The 20,076-nt window shown below is 39.5% G+C and overlaps 1 protein-coding gene across 4 annotated transcripts in view; it reads right to left on the bottom strand.

Annotated features, from left to right (window-relative positions):
• The window catches only part of carmil2 (capping protein regulator and myosin 1 linker 2), a 179,955-nt gene that overhangs the window by 34,440 nt on the left and 125,439 nt on the right, over positions 1-20,076 (bottom strand). For all 4 annotated transcript variants that reach the window (XM_043707063.1, XM_043707061.1, XM_043707062.1 and 1 more), the window contains 6 exons: positions 17,881-18,009; positions 12,664-12,777; positions 7,201-7,376; positions 5,720-5,807; positions 4,074-4,211; positions 2,228-2,294 (listed from right to left, as the gene is read on the bottom strand). In XM_043707063.1, the coding sequence (XP_043562998.1) occupies positions 2,228-2,294; positions 4,074-4,211; positions 5,720-5,807; positions 7,201-7,376; positions 12,664-12,777; positions 17,881-18,009 (712 nt within the window). The remainder of the gene's footprint in view (positions 1-2,227; positions 2,295-4,073; positions 4,212-5,719; positions 5,808-7,200; positions 7,377-12,663; positions 12,778-17,880; positions 18,010-20,076) is intronic.

Raw genomic sequence — 20,076 nt, 5'->3', positions numbered from 1 at the left:
GTACATGTGACAAGAATAAATCAAATCAAAATCAATGCATTCTACACCATTGGCTGACGTGAAATACAAAAAAATGACTTCCAGACCTATTTTCCTCTTCAGCAAGCACCTTGTCACCAAAACAAATGTTAAACTTATTGCACTGCAATTTCCTAAAATGTTGCTGCCAGCTTTGATGTGTATTATCTAATCTAAAGGGACTGATGACTAACACTGCATCTGCTTCTTAGCTCTCCTCTCTGGTGGATATCATTCAAACTTCAGAGGACTAAAATGTAAATATCCTTCTGTTTTAGGTAGATCTCTGCTCACAAAACCATGGCAGACATATTGTCATAAATTTAATTAAAGGTCTGCATTACTACCAGCTATCTTAAGACCTTAAGGTGTAGAAGCAGAAGTCAGACCATCAAATCTGCTTCAGCATCAATGAAATTATGACTGATCTGATACTCAATTCCACTTTCTTGCTTCCCACCAAAGTATGGGAGTTTGAGGGGTGACATTTAGATGTTTGTAGAATTGTGAGGTTCATGGATAGCATGAGTCATGGGGTCTTTTCTCTAGGATAAGGTAGGGGGCATATTTTCAGGACAAGGAGTAAGACTGGGAGGGGGGGGAATCTACCCTGTGGGCAACTTTTTCCACATAAAGGATCAATCGTTTGTGGAGTGAACTGCTACTGGAAATGGTAGATGCAAGTACAGTTACAACATTTAAAAGACATTTCGATAGGTACACAAATAGGAAAAGTTTAGAGAGATATGGGCCAACTGCCAGCAAGTGGGAAACTTGGTCGGCATGGACAAATTGGAGGGACTGTTTCTGCACTGCCTGACTCTATGTGCAACCCTTTACGCTGAGAATATACTTTCTGGTCCTTGACTCCTCCACAAGGGAAACAACTTTTCTACATCAACCCTGTCAAGTCTTCTAAGAATTCTGTATGGTTCAATAAGATCATCTTCTATTCTTCTATATTCCAATCAGTACATGCCCAATCTACCCACCCTGAACCTTGGAAGATAGTCCCTTCAAACCTGGTAGTAGCACAGTGAATCTTCTTTTGACTGCCTCCAATATTAATATGTCATTCTTTAGGATAAAGGGTCTATAATTGTTTACAGTATTCCAGCTGTGGATTGACTAGTGCCATGTACAGTTTTAGCAAAACCTTTCTACTTTTGAATTCCATTTCCTTTGAAATAAACATTCCATCTGTCTTCCCTATTACCCAGTGAACTTGAATGCTAGCTTTTTGTGATTCATGGAAGAGAATTCACAAATCCCTCTGTTTTGTAGCCTTCTGCAGTCCTTTTCCATTTAAGTAATATCCAAGTCTTCTATTCTTTCTTCAAAGTGCATAATCTCACATTTCCCCAGATTTTATTCTAACTGCCAGGTTTTTCCCCCAACTCATTTAACCTGTCCATATTCTTTTGCAGACTTGTGTCATCATTTGCCTTCCCATCTATTTCTGTGTCATCTGCAAATTTCCTACAGCATGTTCACTTTCTTCATCTAAGTCATTAATACACACTTTAAGTAATTGTGACACCAGCACTAATCCCCATGGCACACCCCTAGTTACAAGTTCGCATCCTGAAAATGCCCCTGTTATCCCAACTCTCAGTCTTCTATCAGTTCGCTCCTCTAAATAACAAACTTCAGTGGTCTAAACTGTAACTTTACTTAATAAACAATGTAAAGTGTCCTTTTTTGAGTAAAATTCAATTTTGTTCCCTAATTTGGTTTCCCACAAGGTATGGTGAATAACTATCAACATTTTATTAGAAAAGAGCAAATTACAACTTGGGAATATATTTATTAACCACAAGTTGATGGCAAACAATCTCTACCACTGCCACCAACAATTGAAAATATGGAGTGACAGTGGGCAAAAAACCTTACTATGAGACTCAGCAGCAGTGTGGCACTCCTACACTAGGCAGTTTTACATAAAGATGACTTGCAAAGGAGCTTTGACTTATTTGAGTTGCCAGCAGGTTTGAGTGAATGGGATGTCTACTATATTTCCCAATTGTTAAATACTGAGAGATTACACACTCTCAACATGTGAGCAAAGAATACAGTCATACGTTCTAAGTTGTCTAACTCCTTTCCCTTGAATGTTATGATCTTGTAATTAGTATTGACTTTAATTGCTTACCTGGGTTAGAAACAGTCAGCAAAATCAATTTAAATAAATGTTAACATGACCACTTACGGTTCAAGGCTGTGGTTGGCCTGATTCTTCTAGAGTGTATTGTCCTCCTGCGAAGCAAAGACACACTCTACAGAAGAGAGATTACATCTGTATTACTACTAACATTTAAAACTGAAAGCATTTCACCACTCTTCACACATGCTTAATAATTTGATTGGAATGTATAGTCAGGGATTTATAATTGTGTTAAAATGACCATAAATGTATCCTATTATGATTTATGTTACCTGCTTCACTACTTTATTGAAAAGTCAGTAGCCTCTGAACATAAGCATCCTCAACAACAACTTATACTTGTACAGAACCTTTAACATGCTAAATTACCCCAAAGAACTTAACAGGAGCATTATCAAACACATTTTAACAGCAAGTCACATAGCAGATATTGGGCAGATGACAAAAAACTTGGTCAAAGATTTTGTTTTCAAGAAGAGTCTTTAAAAGAAGGAAATAGCGGTTAATAGATTTAGGGAGGGAATTTCAGACGTTGGCACCTAAACAGCTGAAAGTATGGCTGTCAGTGGTGAAGCAGTTAAATGCATAGCAGCAGGGAGGCAAACAGATTGGAGTGATAGGGTGGCAGCTTGCAACAATAAAATGGACAAGTGTTGGCTTTTGATGCGATGATGACAGCAGATTTAACCAGCAAGGTGTAAAGATACATGTTCGGGGATATATGTGTACTCCATCTCTTGTCATGTAATCAAGAGTTTCAGTATGAAATCACCAAATAAAGCTTTTCACTTCTTCCTTCAGGAAAATGTTAGTTTGCCCACCAATTCTGGTGATTGGCTCAGATTTATTGACTTCCACTTATGATACTGCCATGATCGTTGATTAGAAACATTCATGCAACATACTTGTTGATAAAGTCCAGCTCAATTTTGACACAGTGTTGAATTTATTAAATTTGTAGATGAAAAAGGAATGATAAATAATACTGGTTTTCTGAATAACAAGTTATGTCAAAAGAACAGCATGACGTGGAAATTCAGTGCAAATGAGATTTTCTAATACACTGCCCCAACAAATTTGAATCTGAACCTTAAACAAATGTAGATATAACTATCTCAATCTCCTCCTCAGACAGCAATTGAATGTCATTGATGAAATATAGGGTTAAGAATGTGCAGAATGGCATGGCTGTACTTAAACAATTAAGTCTGAGGGATTGAGCTATAGTTCACAGTGACACAAGAGAATTGGGTGGGTGTCCATTTTACGATATTTCCTATATATATTATACAAATGAAGGTCACTCTTATATCTGATGGCTACTGGTAACTGTAATCCAAAAAATAATCGCCACTTCCCATTGTCTCTCCCCATAGTACTTCAAGTACTTATCTAATTTCTCTTTCACTGAAAGAATGCTCTCTGCCTCCGCACTTTCTGTTGCAACCCTAATTGTTTTCTCAGTGATAATATTACATTAATGATACTTTATCAGGAACACGTGGTGCTCAAACCAGGTTTTGAACAGGTTCTACTCTCTTAACTGATCATCACTCAACTAATGCGTAACAGGTGTACAATTAGAATATCCAATAGGGAAATTGGATAGAAGCTAAACGAAAAGCTGAGGACAACTAGGCATCAATTTGAAGCCAGGTTTGAATATTTGTACCAAATTCTTCTGTGTTCTTGGGAGCCTAAAGCTTTATTAATTTATGCTGTAAAGAATATTTGACTAAAGAAAACAACCTCAATCAGGATTCTACAGTTTTTGATGAGCCATGAAAAAGCAGCTTTTTCAACCCAAATCTTAACAACATTAAGGCATGAGAAGGAAGGCAATTCTGAGTTTAAGTCAATTCCATACTGGAACACCTGCTGTGAATAATACCTCAATTGGTGCCAAGTCATTGTTGGGTGAACTCAATAAATCCATGTTTCCGTTAACTGTGATTTCATCTTTCGAGGTTTCTGAACCTGCTTTGTCTGATGAAGGTGTTTCATTTAGTGGTTTTGACGCATAAGATGCCTAAATGGAGAAACACTTAATTGAGTGTGTCATTGAAATGGCAAGTAAAAATACTTAGTGATTTAAATTATGGAGTCAAAGAACTTAAGCACTTGAATAGTGAAAAGACTTCTGATGAGATATTTGGGTTAGACATTCTGAGAAACTGTTCCAGCTCCGTCACTATAAATACATCATAGACCAACTGCCTATCTTAGCTTTGCCTGATTGACTACAGTGGAATGGGCAAATATATGGTATATACAACAGACAACTAACACAATAGTTTTCTACCAAATGGGTTAGGTCAACCGTAGCCCTGGATTTTTCCATGCACTCTTATCCATGTACATACGACCTCAGAGCCATGGCAATATGGAGGACTCTTAACATCTTACTGAAGTGACTGATCAAATCACTCAGTTGTCAAGAAGGTGACTACCACTTCTCAAGGGCAATTAGAGGTAGGCAATAAATGTTGGAACATGGGCTATGTTAGCATGGCCATGAATTAATGGAAGAATAACATCATTCTGAATGTTTTGCTTTTACTTTTTGAGATAAGTACTTGAATACACAGATTAAAAAAAAATATTTGGCACTTAGAATAACTTAATGGGTAGACTAATTGGCCTGCTCTTTTCAATTTTCAATTGACTATTATATACAAACATAGCAACAGGATTAAATTTCTTCAAAGCTATTTTTGTAAGTTATACATAGACTTGATTTTTCCTAAAATGACCAGTGTGGATAAAGTCCTTAGTAGAAAAGGTTATAAAGCATAGAAATATACATGGCAAAGGGAGGACCTTCATGGTAGGTAGGGGAGTGTGGCTCTATGATAGTCTGAGTAAGGGTGAAGCTGGAACCAGGCTGACAGCCTCATAGCAGGGTAATGGAAGAAGAGAGCAGCTCAACTCCTTCAACAAACTAAAGGGGTAGTGAGATGATGAGGAATGGGGACAGTGTTCCCTCTAAGCTGTGCAGAGATTGCACACTGACCTCAGCAGCAGGAAAAATCACCAAGAATGTAAAATGGGGGGGAAGCTGCTGTAAGTGGAGGAATAGAGGAATGGGGATCAGGAAATTGGTTCCTAGTTCCTCTGGGAAGGTTGGACAAAGGGGTGGTAGCTGTTGTGGGGTGATGAGGTGCAGACAAAGAGCCTCCAACAGAAGGAGTGGAAATGGAGGCGTACTCATGGGAAGATTGCAGTGGGTTGAATTGGGTAGAGGAGGGTCGGGGAGTGGGGCATGAAATAGGGATCATGAGGGTGTGTCCTACACCAGTGGCCCCTGTGAAGGGAATGGGCAAGATCTAAATGGTTCCTGTACAGCAAAAATCATATGATTAGTTGTTTGTTTGGAAGTGACTGGGTGCAAGACTGGGAGCAAGAGAAATTGTGGATCCTTGGACTGACACACTACTTATACTTTTACTCAAATTGTATAGTTAAGTTTCTATTAAATTTAATTCCATCACTATAAATAAAAACACAGAACACAATGGAATGTATAGCAACACTCACAAGCTTCTGTTTAGCAATGGTTAGGTCCTTCAGAATGTGGTCCACAAAGTGGTCAATTAGAGCAGCAGTGACGCTGAGCTTCACTTCACTGTCAACAGAAAACAAATACTATTCATTATTTACTAGAGCTAATCAAGAATTTTCTCTACTAGTGGAATCACCCTAGTAACAATTCTACAGAAATATCAATTCTTTCGTACAAAACCAGTTTAACTTTGCACCTTGTGCTAGTTAGTAATGATTCTAAACAACACTAATATACTTGCAGCTCCATGGGCAGGAAAGAGTATACTAAGCATTGTTATCATGGGATCATTACTACCCTGACAATCCTGTAACTTCTGTAAATGCCCAATTTGGAAAAAATATCTTAAAAAGTGACTGGAAACAGATCAAATGCGCAGCAGAGATCTTATAGTTAGTTCCAAAGTGAGAATTCAAAGAATCTTCAACACCAACAAGATATGTTGCAAATGTTTTAACATTTTCCTAATGGTTTGTGGACATAAACAGAAGTTCTCTTCACTCATCCAGGTTATTGGGCATTGGCATGTTTGCACTTCACAAGTAGGCCAACAAACAAGTGACATTTTATTAGCTGGACATTTCTATCCCACTTTCATTATGAGGAAATCCATGGTATAAATAAAGAATATGGCACCATACTTGACAAAGAACAGTAGTCAAATATTCCATGTTCTAATATAATTTGCCACTCTGCAGCAGTGGATAAATTTCACAGTGGCTAGCTGAGGTCAGTATTCTGCATGTTACTGCTAAGTATGCACTTTGAATCACAACTTTATGAGACTCTGAATATCCACACAGGATTTGACGTTTCTAATTCCAATTTCTTTCCTCTCTCTGGTTTTTTAAAAAGCTAATTACCATCAAGTAGGCAGCTTTGTGTTACCAATATCCACTGCACATGGGACCGAGATTTTCACAGTTCATCTTACTTGTAATCCAAAGCCAAGAGAGAGGAAAATTATTCATTAACAAATTCCAAGTTGCTAAAATAAGCCATTTTAATTCATAGTTTTCATAGTAATATGTCCAAGCTCTCAGAACCTCTCTTGTTTCAAAAATGAATTATACTAATACTTAAAACTGATTTGACTTTTAAAATTAATTTGTTTTATTTTAACAGAAACAAAAACATTCTAACAGAGATGGGCTCAGGAAATTTTGGTTATTAAAAGGGAAATGAAATTTAAGGGGAATCAATTTTCATTAAATAGTTATGAATGAGTGAAGTCCATTGTCCCATTCTATACTTTTTTCTCTTGATAGCCATTATGAATTATGCACTGCTAAAAGGATGGTGAATCTCTGTTCAACTTAAAAAAGTGACGTTGAAAAATAAAATCAAATCTCTGTCAATAAACACTTTGAACAAAAACTTCTTCTTGACGTTACTTCTTTGTTAAATGGGCTTAGTGAAGAATTAGTGATACTCTGGCACGTAAGACTATCCAGACCTGAGTTTGTTCACAATCTCCAATCCAGCCTGTTCAACAATTACGCTCCTTGTAAAGTCCTTGGGGATGAAGTTTTTACTGGATACTTTGTTAACCAGCTGCTCCTGAATATTGGCTTTCTGCACAACATTAGGACAGAGCATGCTGGTGGATTTCATGAGGGACTGAATGAGTGTCTAAGAAGAGAATGAAAAAGAAATCATTAATATTTTGAAAATTTTGTAGCAACATAAAAATAATTTTAAAGATGATTGGACTCTTAGTAAAATGTACTTGTGCTGTGACACACTTTTATGGTTGCTTTTTGCAGGTGTCATGTCCAGAGTAGTATAAAACTATTATTAACACTACCAGAAAAGATACCCAATACTTGTGTAACCTAGGAAACACTGAGTAGTATAGGAACAATGCTAAGTCAAAAAACATCTTGGCTGAAAGAGACAGATGAAGTTAGAACCTGTGTAACATATACAGAGAAACCTCATTAATCCGAAGGACATGGGCGGGGAGTATTTCATTGAGTTAATCGAATTCCGAATAATCAAATGCCGGTTAACATAGTTTAGCCAAGCTTTGGGACCTTGCCATCTTGCTGGATAATCCGATATTCGGATAATCGAAAGCTGGATAATCGAGGTTCCTCTGTATACAATTCACCATTAACTTACGATCAGTTCTTACCTCTATAAATAAACACACAACACTGCAGCCATTTTTATCCCTTTGTATCATATACCTTGACAATCACAAATCTACCCTTGTAGCATCTATGCACATTTATACAACTTGGAAGAGAAGTCATGCAAGAGAAGAAATGAGAAAACAGTACACCCAGTATGTTATAAGTAAAACACAAATGTCCAGCTGCAACCCTTTGCCGAGAGTCTGAGTACTGCAGGGGGGATTCTTCTATTATAACTAATGTCCTTCTCAGTCCCATTCAGGCTCTGCAACCCCTGCTCAATATAGCAGCACTTCAGAGACTCGGAAGTTGTTAGTCATTGAAGACTTACTATGCCACAATGAAAACCAGTTCTCTTCTGTCTTCACTTATCATGGCTCAGTCAAGCTTTGCTGCTCTGACAGAAGCAGAACCGCTTTCTAGTAATGCTTCAGATAGATAAAGGAAATACATTTAAAGACATGACTCTCCTGCAATCAGGTAGCCTGGATTGAACTACCAAGGTAATTCATTCCAATCTGTGGCAGTTTTCCCTCTAACTGTACTCTTGAAATATGTTACTCTTCTCTGCATTCAACACTTTATAACCACAGAACACCAGCAAACTAGGCATGGCATTCTATCCACAGGATTCCAGGTAATTTAGCAAGCTTCAAGTGGACACCTATGCTGCTTCATCAAGAGATCTCATACCGCCGAGTATTTGAGGGCGTGAAGTCTGAGGACAGCAGTTAGTTTTCAGTGAATCTTGACTCATCCCAGGAGCAGCAGACACAATAAACATCCTGGGACCATTATAATTTCCCTTCCGATAAAAAGTGACTCAACAGCCCACAGTTAACTGATTAAAAACTAACAACCAATTCACTTAAGCCTCACTTAGCAGCTAATTCAGATTAAAACTTAATTTATATATTTGAATCTGAATATGATTCTAGATCAGGAAGAAAGGAGGACATGACCCTATCTACATCAACAGAGCTGAGGTGGAGAGGGTCGAAAATATCAAGTTCCTAGGAGTGACGATAACCAACCACCTGTCCTGGACCTCCCATGTTGATGCCACAGTCAAGAAGGTACAACAACGCCTCTTCTTCCTCAGGAGGCTTAGGGAATTTGGCATGTCTTTAAGGACCCTCATCAACTTTTATAGATGCAACATAGAAAGCATTCTATCTGGGTGCATAACAGCTTGGTATGGCAACTGCTCTGCCCAGGAATGTAAGAAACTACAGAAAGTGGTGTGCACAAGCCAGACCATCATGGAAGCCAATTTTCCATCCGTGAATTTCATTTACACTTCTTGTTGCTGCGGAAAGGCTGCCAATATAGTCACAGATGTCTCCCACTTCAGTAATAATCTCTTCCAACCTCTCCCATCAGGCAGAAGATACAGAAGCTTGAACACACGACCAACAGGTTCAAGAACAGCTTCTTCCATGCGGTTATGAGATGAAATGGACCTCTCTAATTTCAAACGTAACGTTGACCTTCCTTTTGTGCACCTCCTGTGCAAATGTAACCTTGCATGCCTTGCTCTGTCCAAGCACCCTGTGATCTCTATGTCCTTGTTTGCTTTGAGCTCCCTGTACTGTTCACAAGACAGTAGATCAAATCAAATGGATACCATTTGCATTTAATATGCTTGTTACGTAAAGTTTACATTTATCCAGCACATATTCACACTCCAGAAGCTCAAAAAAGAAAAGTTGTAAGCATAGTAAACCCAGTACAATATAACTAAACCACAGCATCCCAGTCACAGTCCTTCTCTGAGAATTTAGTACACCTCTGAGGAAGTTAGAAAGCCACAAGGGGATCAGTTCCATGTTTTACTTCTCTTTCAAGGCATACTGGGGACTCAAGGGTTAAACATTCCACTACCAAAGAGACTCACTGCAGTATCAATTGCATGTCTGTCCTCTTACAGAATAGGAGAAAGTGAGGACTGCAGATGGTGGAGATCAGAGCTGAAAATGTGTTGCTGGAAAAGCGCAGCAGGTCAGGCAGCATCCAAGGAGGAGGAGAATTGAAGTTTCGGGCATGAGCCCTTCTTCAGGAGCAGAGATTCGTGGAGCAGTGTCACCACAAGTAGACGCACAACTACTTTTGGGGACATTGAGAATCTCTCACCGGCTGTCCAATAACAAAGCATTCCTGAAGAAGGGCTCATGCCCAAAACGTCGATTCTCCTGCTCCTTGGATGCTGCCTGACCTGCTGCGCTTTTCCAGCAACACATTTTCAGCTCTTACAGAATAGACAGAACATCTCAGTAGGGAGAAGGCTGACTGAATCTTAGAGAAGGAATCTATTGGAGCCACACATGTGGATTCCTCTGCAGCTTCAGGCAACACTGATACCCTTAGACACAACCCTGTTGAACTGCCTCATGCTCCCATTATCTTGCTTCCCCTCCATATTAGTACAGGTATATGAATTGCTTATTGAGAACAGGCAAAACCCTTCCGTTTTAATCTTTTCCCATCAACACATGAGCATGACGAATACGTTAATCTGTCCCTGTAATCCATTCACTCGTTATCACGGGACATTGACATTCACCGGGCCTTGTAAAATTATAACTGCCCATCTTAAACAATGTAATGACAATCAACCATGTGACTCATAGACCTTTTGTATTATTCCTATAAAAGGTACTGCCTTTGTGTGTAGAGCAGAGATTCATGGAGCAGTGTCACCACAAATAGACGTACAACTACTTTTGGGGACATTGTGAATCTCTCACCGGCTGTCCAATAACAAAGCCAAGTGCGGTCTGCCGTTTCACGAAGGACACAGAATTGCCCCGTTGCAAGAGTAAGGTGGGGGGGGGGGGGTTAGAGGAAATATAGAGGGTGTGCGCGGAGACACTTTGTGGGCTAGGATTCAAGTGATCCAATGTCTGCATGCGTTTGGGAAGGTGGCTGGGGGTCATCAGTCCCCTAAAATTAAAGAAATCGCAGACAGCATCCCGAGGGCTCTTTCGGGAGGCCCTCCCAACAGCCCATTTCCCTACTCCCCTCAGTACCCCCAAAGTTACCATCAGTGCTGAGCAATCTGACCTTCGGGTGGACGAGGTCTTAGCTTTGGTCACTCCCGGCCACGCGGGGGAGGCTGTTACAATTCTCGATACTGGGCGACAAGTTACATGTGTCTGTACTCAACAGGGTCCTAGTATCCGGACGGAAAGTGATGGTGATTTGTGAAGGTTATCTGCTCATTTCTTCACAAAAAAAATCTAAACCTAACACTGAGGAAAATCAACCCAGACTTTAATATTTGTTCACCAAGTGGAGGAATTACAGTGAACTTCATACAGTCCAATTAAAAAATTGCAAAACAGAGTATAAAGGTAGATCTGGGTATACCAAACCAACAATATTGTTTTCAGAAAATGATACTGGTTGAATTGAATATTTTATTCGGACTCGTTTACCTCCACATAATTTTAAGACTGCTGCATCTTCTTTATCAGTATGGAATGCCTTTTGTAGCTTTATTCTATGTCAATTTCCCCTCCTCACTGAGAACTGAAGTGTCAGTTCAACATTATCTTGCAAAAAAAATCATGTTCATAAAAGTTAAGATATTGTTGTAAATATCTGTGTCTCTGGGTTAGTCATTCTTTGTGCATATGAAGCATCTTGACCAAACTTTTATTAATGCTGTCGCAGTCATTTCAAAGTCTAGGACAGTACAAAAGAGCAATGACTGATCAGAATTGCTTGAAAAAAAAACAAATTGGGGATTTAAATTGAAAGATTAGAACCAGGTAATTATAATGGAGTCCAGAGTTGGAAACTGTGCACATTCTACATTATAGCACTGGATTTTGTTTAAATGAATTTCCAGTTTATATTGAAGACTCTGACCAAAACTCCTACTCGCTAGGAGTTGAGACATATATTGAGAATTTCTCGCCGGCTGTCCGATAATAAAGCATCTACCGTTGTACTGAAACTTGTGTCATCCGGATTTGTGGAACAAAATATACACCAACACGTCTGTTCCAGGAAATGTAGTTCCAAGTCCTGTTCAGTTCCTCATTTGCAGGTTTGAATCAAATAGCTCAGTTTTCCAGGCAATTTGATGAATTTTCACTACTGAAAAACAGTTTTCAGTTTATATATCCACAATTGCTCTGTGCAAACATGAGCTGATCAGTGCTCTTACTGGAAATGCTAATTGCTTCATTGGAGGATCTATGTAGTTCAATCACATCAAAGTTTCAAACATTCTAAACTCTGTCTGGTTAGAGAAGAAAAAATGGTTGGTACCACCTTAACAAATCAGCCTCAATTTTCTGAGGAGAAGGCTCAAATAAAATCTCTACAGCAGATCAACTAGATACGAACCCACAGAAACATAAAAAGTGATAAAATGAGACACTTCAGCTGCAAAATGTCAAATGGAGGTCAACTCATTCACATTTTCTTTAGTATAATTCAAACAGTTGTAGAAGAAGACAACTTCTCCTTTCCCCACATAGTGCAGGATTGTAACACGGGTGAGACACAAAAGATTTGGAGGTGCCAGTGTTGGACTGGGGTGTACAAAGTTAAAAATCACACAACACTAGGTTGGTAGTCCAACAGGTTTAACTGGAAAGCTAGTGCTTCCAATTAAACCTGTTGGAGTATAACCTGGTGTTGTGTGATTTTTAACTTTAAAAGCAAAAGAGTTATGCCTTTTGGAAGAAAACAATCTGCACAAATTCTGTGGGAGAAAATGGTTTGCAGAGTTTTTAAAAATTAACATCGGCCAGATATCTGATTCATACCTGGATTTCTTCATTTACAGCCTGGGAGACTTCTTCAGCAACTGACTCCAGCTTGTGTTGTACCGTTCTTAGTAAAGGTGGAGTGTTACCCACTTGGTACAAGGTTGGTAACACCTGTAAAGATAGAAAGAGAAGAACAGCTAGAAACTCCCAGTAGTAAGTAAAAACATTATCAATAATTTTTAAAATGTTAAAATGAACTTTTAAGGTTTCATAACACAACCCCTCAATTCTTTACTTCTTGGGAAAGTTGACAATAATGAATAGGAGTGCCTAAGATCAAGTTACAGGAATATACCTGTTGGACAATGACACAAGCAGGGGCCAGATTTTCTTTGGGATTCTAGAACTAGGGGTCACAATCTGAGAATTAGAGCCAGACCATTCAGGAGAGATATTAGGAAGAACTTTTACAGAAAAGGGATGGTAGATGTTTGGAATCCTTTTTCCATAAACTGGATGCAGGCTCAGTTCTTAATTTTAAATCTGGGATAGATAATGTTTTGTTAAGCAAAGGTATTAAGGGATATAGCCAAAGGCAGGTATATGGAGTTATGCTACAGATTAGCTATGACCTCGTTGAATGGTCAAACAGGCTCAAGAGGCTGAATGGCTTGCTCCTGTTCCTATGATAGTCCTCAAAGTATTTACAATCTACCTGACTGTGACTATACATCTCAAAGATCAATTGGACTCTGTTATCAGAACTAAATACTTCCTTAAATAAAAAAAACCTCTCCACCTTGCCATAAACTAAACTGATCACCACAGAGAAATATGATCTGCAGTTCAACAATGGCAACAATGTCATTGACTACTCTGATCCAAGTTTGTCAACCTGGGAAGCACGGCGGCTCAGCGCCAGGGACCCAGGTTCAATTCTAGCCTTAGGCTGTGTGGAGTTTGCACATTCTCCCTGTGTCTGCGTGGGTTTCCTCTGGGTGCTCTGGTTTGCTTCCACAGTCCAAAGATGTGCAGGTTAGGTGAATTGGCCAAGCTAAATTGCCCGTAGTGTTCAGGGATGTGTCGGCTAGATGCATTAGTCAGGAGAAATGTAGAGCAATTGGGTATGGAATGGGTCTGGGTGGGTCTTGTTGGGCCTAATGACCTTTACCACACTGCCGACAAGAAATTGAGCCCGTCCTTGAATAATATAATAATATTATTATTATTAGTCATAGTCATAGAAATGTACAGCATGGAAACAGACCTTCAGTATTATTTGGTCATCTGAGTTCTACAGTAGAGGAGACATAGATTTTTGTTTTTAGTTCTGTTTAAAAAGAAAGACAGTCCTTAACAAAGTCAGAAAGTAGTTTTGAACAAGGAAATTAAAAATTTCCAAAATGTTATGTGACTTTAAATAAGTGAACAGCAAGTCAGCTGGGAAGAGAAGTGTTTATTGATGTGTTTTACCATAGAGAGAGAGATATAGAAGGGCTGGTTCATTCAGCCCAGATGAACCTTCATTCAGACAGAAGCACATCATTTCAGAGAAAGGTTGTCTTTAACAACAGAAACGTTGTTATTTGCAAACCAAATAGTAAGAGCTGGGGGAAAAACCCTGGTGGCTGTTTAGAAGAAAGCCAGAAAGAAAGTATTAAAGAGAAAAATAGCCTACAACGCTATGGAGACACAAGATTGTGAAAATTATGATAAGCAGTAAATGAGCTGAGTCAGCATCTCATTTAATGATCTCAGGAAAAGAGGACAAAATGTAAGCAGATATTTACTGAAAAGAAACCTATCAAAATGGAGTTAAAAACTTACAAAAGGTCAGTCAACTGTGGCTGAAGAAAGTTAAGGATTGTATGGGATTAAAACAAAAATCTTATAAACCGATAAGAAAGAATAATAAATGAGGATTGGGAAGTTGTAAAGAATACAGCAAAGGAGGACTAAGAAACTAAAACATAAATCACTGGAGAAACTCAGCAGGTCTGGCAGCAGTGGATAGAAAGCAGAAATAACATTTCAAGGCCAGTGGCCCTTCTTCAGAACAGATATTGGGTAGGAAAAGGTGGTATTAAGCAGATAATGAGGGCAGTGAGTAAGTGAAAATGGGTTGGTGGTGTGCTGAAAGCAACTCGTTTCATGATAGAACCTGGGATGTAGGTTTGGCAGATGCAGTGGAGGCGGAGGAATTGAGAGTAAGGGATTGCGTTTTTGCAGAAGGCAGGGTGGGAGGAGGTGTAGTCCAGATTGGCAACATTAAAGTACATGGGATAGGAGTAATGCACAGCCATGGATTAAGTATTGCCAAACAGATAATAAAAGGAGAGTAGAAATAAATGGATCATTCTTGTGTTAGCAGACTGTGACAAGTGGGATACTGCAAGAATCAGTACCTGGTCCCCAGCTGTTCATACAAATTGGATGTGGAGACTCAATGTAACTTTTCCAAATTTGCAAATATACAAAGCTGAACAGAAATGTGTGTTTGTGAGGAAGATGTAAAGTAGCTTCAGGAGCATTTGAACAGGCTTAGTGAATGGGCAAGAACATGACAGATAGCGTATAATGTGAAAAAATGTAAGGTTACCCACTTTGGTGAGAGGAGCACTTGTACATAGTATTTCTTAAATGTTAAGAGGTTGGAAAGTATGAATGTGCAAAGGGATCTGGGTATACATGTCAATAAGTTAGTGAAGGCTAATGTGCAGAAGTTTCAAGCTATTAAGATGGCTAATGAAAGCTTAGTCTTTATCACTGTAGGGTCACCCAGAAGAATAAAATGTTTGGGATCTATGGTGACTTGGCCACTTGAATTCAGAATTGGTTTGTCCACAGAAGGCAGCGGGTAGTGGTGGATGGGTATTTTTCTGGCTGGAGGTCCATGACTAGTGGTGTTCCACGGGGATCCATACTGGGACCTCTGCTGTTTATATACATGTGTCTCTGATGAAAACATAAATGGGTGGGTTAGTAAGTCTTTGTGTTAGATGACACAAAGATCAGCAGAGGTGTGGATAGTGTAGAAAGTTGTCAAAGAGTACAGCGGGATATAGATTAGTTGCAGATATGGGCAGAGAAATGGCAGATGCAGTTTAATCCAGGCAAATGAGAGATGCCATAATTTAAAAGATCAAAAGTTAAGGAAAATTATACAGTTTCTAGTAGGATGCTGAACAGCATTGATGTACAGAGGGATTTTGGGGTTCAAGTCCATAGCTCCCTGAAAGTGGCCACACAAGCAGATAGGGTGGTAAAGAAGGCATATGGCAGGCTTGCCTTTATTAGTCAGAGTATTGAGTACAAGAGTCAGGATGTCATGTTGCAGCTTTATAAGATTTTGGTTAGGCTGCACTTAGAGTATTGCATTCAATTCTGGTCACCACATTACAGGAAGGATGTGGAGGTTTTGGAGAGGGTACAGAAGTTTATCAGGATGCTGCCTGGATTAGAGGGCATGAGGTAGAAGGTGAGGCTAGAAAAACTCGGGTTGTTTTCTCCAGAGTGGCAGAGGCTGAGGGGAGACTTGATAGAGGTCTATAAAATTATGAGATGCATGGAGAGGTTTGACAGTCATAATCTTCTTCCCAAAATTGAAATGTCTAAAGTGAGAGGGGCTAAGTTCAAAGGAGATGTGAGGAGCAAGGACTTTGTTTAAAAGCAGAGAGTGGTAGGAGCGTGGAATGTGCTGCCAAGAATGATGGTGGAGGCAGACACAATATAGGCATTTAAGGGACTTTTAGGTAAGCACATGAATATGCAAGGAATGAAGGGATATGGACTAAGGACAGGCAGAGTTAGTTTAATTTTGCATCATTTTTGGCACATCATGGGCCAAAGTGCCCGTTCTTGTGCTGTACTGTTCTAAGTTCTATATGAGGGTTTAAGCAAAGGATGTGTGTGCAGTTTTTGTTCTCTTATTTCAGGAACAATATTATTCCCATAGAACGAGTGCAATAATGGTTCACCAGATTTGTTCCGGGGATGGCAGGACAATTCTATGAAGAGATACTGGGCAAACTGGGCCTTATTCTCTGAAGTCTTGAAGAATGAAACGTGATTTCATTGAAACCTCCAAAACACTTAAAGGGATGGACAGGCTGGATCAAGTTAAGGAGTAAGAACCAGGGATACAATTTAAAAACACATTGAGGACTGAGAACAGGAAAAATGTTTTTGCTCAAGTGGTTGTAGATCTTTGGAATTCTCTACCGCGAGAGCTAGGGAGGCTCATTCTTTGAGTGAAGTTTGCTGGATTTTGAATTATTAATGATGTACTGAGATGTAGAGATATTGTAGATAAAAGGCATTGAAGTATTCGGTCAGCCAAGAGCATATTGAATGATGGAGCAAGCTTGATGGGCTGAATGGCCCATTCCTGTTCCATGTGCCAGCTGAACTTGATGCTTTAGTTTGGATATGGGGATGGCAGTTGATTGTTGTTTGGTTACCTGACTGAAGATATCTTTCTTTCTGATATCTTCAGTCAGATGTTTTTGAAATAATTCTTGGAAATTTTAACAAATCTGTAAATAAATTTAATGTACTTTTGTTAAATGTTTATTAGCAACTTCTTGTGAATATGTTCAGTGACTGTGACCTCAGAGGTAAATAAAAAGTAAAATTTACTGTCATTCAAGCATCAGGTCATTCTGGGATCTGCCTGGGATCTGACGCCAATGACATGCAAGTCCTGGGTCTCCTCCACTGCCAAACTCTAGCTACTTGACGCCTGGAGGAAGGATGCCTCATCTTCCACCTAGGGACCCTCCAACCACACGGGATCAATGTGGATTTCACCAGTTTCCTCGTTTCCCCTTCTCCCCACCTTAATCCAGATCCAACCCTTCAACTAGGCACTACCCTCTTGAACTGTCCTACCTGTCCATCTTCCTTCCCACCAATCCTATGATGAAGAGCTCATGCTCGAAATGTTGACTCTCCTGCTCTTCGGATGCTGCTTGACCAGCTGTGCTTTTCCAGCCCACACGTTTTGACTTTGTTCAGTATTAGCATCAACTGGAATCATAACATTGCCTTCAAAGGAGATCTGGTCCAATGTGCTCAAGATCATATTGGTCACAAATAAACCTGTTCAGTCAGATGAAGATCCATGGCAGAAACATGTAACCCGTAGGGATAGGCAATGTGTCTGTATCATTATATAACAACAGTGATACACCATTCTGGTAGCACCCTGAAGGAAGATGATACATTTAAAAATATTTAGCACATAAAATGGTAGCAGCCTTTTCAAGGACTCACTGTGGTTAATGTCTTAGCATCTTTTATGATTTTTTCAGCAAACACTACATCCTCTTGCTTTTCTTTCATGGAGTCCTTGTTCATGATGTTCAAATTTTCTTCCACCAGATCACACATGCTGTCCACCATCTGTATACAAACACATTACTGTGTATTCAGTTGGTTTCCTTACAGTATACATGTCCTACATAGGGTATGTATTTTTTGTTGTAATGTTTGGTCCTATTTTTCTGTTAACAGATACTATGTCAAAATTGGTATGTCAAAAATTCCCATTCAAATTTGCTAAGTAAACTGTAACAGGCTAGTTTTAAGCTGACGACTGTGTAGCTCTGTAGAGTACATTTCTTCTTTCCTCTTCATCACCCTCTGTATTTAAACTAAATCTTATATTCAGTATCTAATCATGAATGAGTTGTTAGTACCTTACATCAGGCATAACCTTGAGAAATACAAAAACATCAATTCAGCTTTACTTCACTTTAGTGGTTTGATCTCGGCTCTGGCGATGGTCATACCTGTAAAACTTCACTTTAAGATTTTTAGCTTCATTAACACTAGCTTTACTGCAGTGTAAATTAACTCAATGTTTTCCTTCATCCTGGTTACTATTATTTGTCATATAAAAAGAGAGCAGAAAAATAAGGGGATCTATTGAGTGGAGTAGAATTACCCCTGAGTACTCTCAGCATAAACTTGGAAAGTGGCTTTATGTCTATGCAAGATGTCCCCAAGGGGCATCATGTAGAAGAACAAGAACATGGGGCTGAAGAAAGATCCTTGAGGCAACAGAAGTAGCAAATTTACCTTTTGACAACTAAAGCAAGCCATTAGAGTCATAGAAATGTACAGCACGGAAACAGACCCTAGACTCCAACTCGTCCATGCCGACCATATATCCTAACCTAATCTAGTCCCATTTGCCAGCACCTGGCCTATATCCCTCCAAACCCTTCCTATTCATATAGCCATCCAGATGCCTTTTAAATGTTGCAATTGTACTAACCTCCACCACTTCCTCTGGCAGCTCATTCCATAAACACATCACCTCTGTGTGAAAAAGAGGCCTTTAGGTCCTCTTTTATATCTTTCCCCTCTCACCTTAAACCTGTGCCCTCTAATTCTGGACTCCCTCACATCAGGGAAAAGACCTTGTCTATTTATCCTATCCACATGATTTTATAAACCTCTATACGGTCACGCCACAGCCTCCAATGCTCCAGGGAAGGCAGCACCAGCCTATTCAACCTCTCCCTAAAGTTCAAGTCCTCCAACGCTGGCAACACCTTTGTAAGTCTTTTCTGAACCATTTCAAGTTTCACAACATTCTCCCAATACGAAGGAGACCAGAATTGCACACAATATTCTAAAAGTGGCCTAACCAATGTCCTGTACAGCGGCAACATGACCTCCCAACTCCTATAATCAATACTCTGATCAATAAAGGACAACATACCAAATGCATTCTTCACTATTCTATCTACCTGAGACTCCACTTTCAATGAGCTATGAACCTGCACTCAAAGGTCACTTTGTTCATCAACACTCCCCAGGACCTTACTATTAAGTATTTAAGTCCTGCTCTGATTTGCCTTCCTAAAAAACAGCACTCACATTTATCTAAATTAAACTCCATCTGCCACTCCTCAGCCCATTGGCACATCTGATCAAGATCCTGTTATACTCTGAGGTAACCTTTTTTTGCTGTCCACTACACCTCCACTTTTGGTGTCATCTGCAAACTTACGAATGATACTTCCCATGTACACCTCCAAATCATTTATATAAATGATGAAAAGGACCCAGCATCGATCCTTGTGGCACTCCACTGGTCACAGGCCTCAGTCTGAAAAGCAACCCTCCACCACCACCCTGTGTCTTCTACCTTCAAGCCAGTTCTGTATCCAAATGGCTAGTTCTCCCTGTAATCCATGTGATCTAACCTTGTTAACCAGTCTACCATGAGGAATCTTGTCGAATGCCCTACTGGAGTCCATATAGGTCACATCCCTGCTCTGCCTTCATCAATTGTCTTTATTACTTCTTCGAAAAGCTCTATCAAGTTCGAAAGACATGTTTCCCATGCACAAAGCTATGTTGATTATCCCGAATTAGTCCCTGCCTTTCCCAATACATGTAAATCTTGTCCCTCAGGATTCCACCTGACAACTTGCCCACCACCAATGTCAGGCTCAC

Source organism: Chiloscyllium plagiosum, chromosome 17 (assembly GCF_004010195.1).
Source record: "Chiloscyllium plagiosum isolate BGI_BamShark_2017 chromosome 17, ASM401019v2, whole genome shotgun sequence".
Lineage (NCBI taxonomy): Eukaryota > Metazoa > Chordata > Chondrichthyes > Orectolobiformes > Hemiscylliidae > Chiloscyllium > Chiloscyllium plagiosum.
The sequence above is the reverse complement of the archived record's forward strand: the minus strand, read 5'-3'. Positions and strand labels throughout refer to the sequence as shown.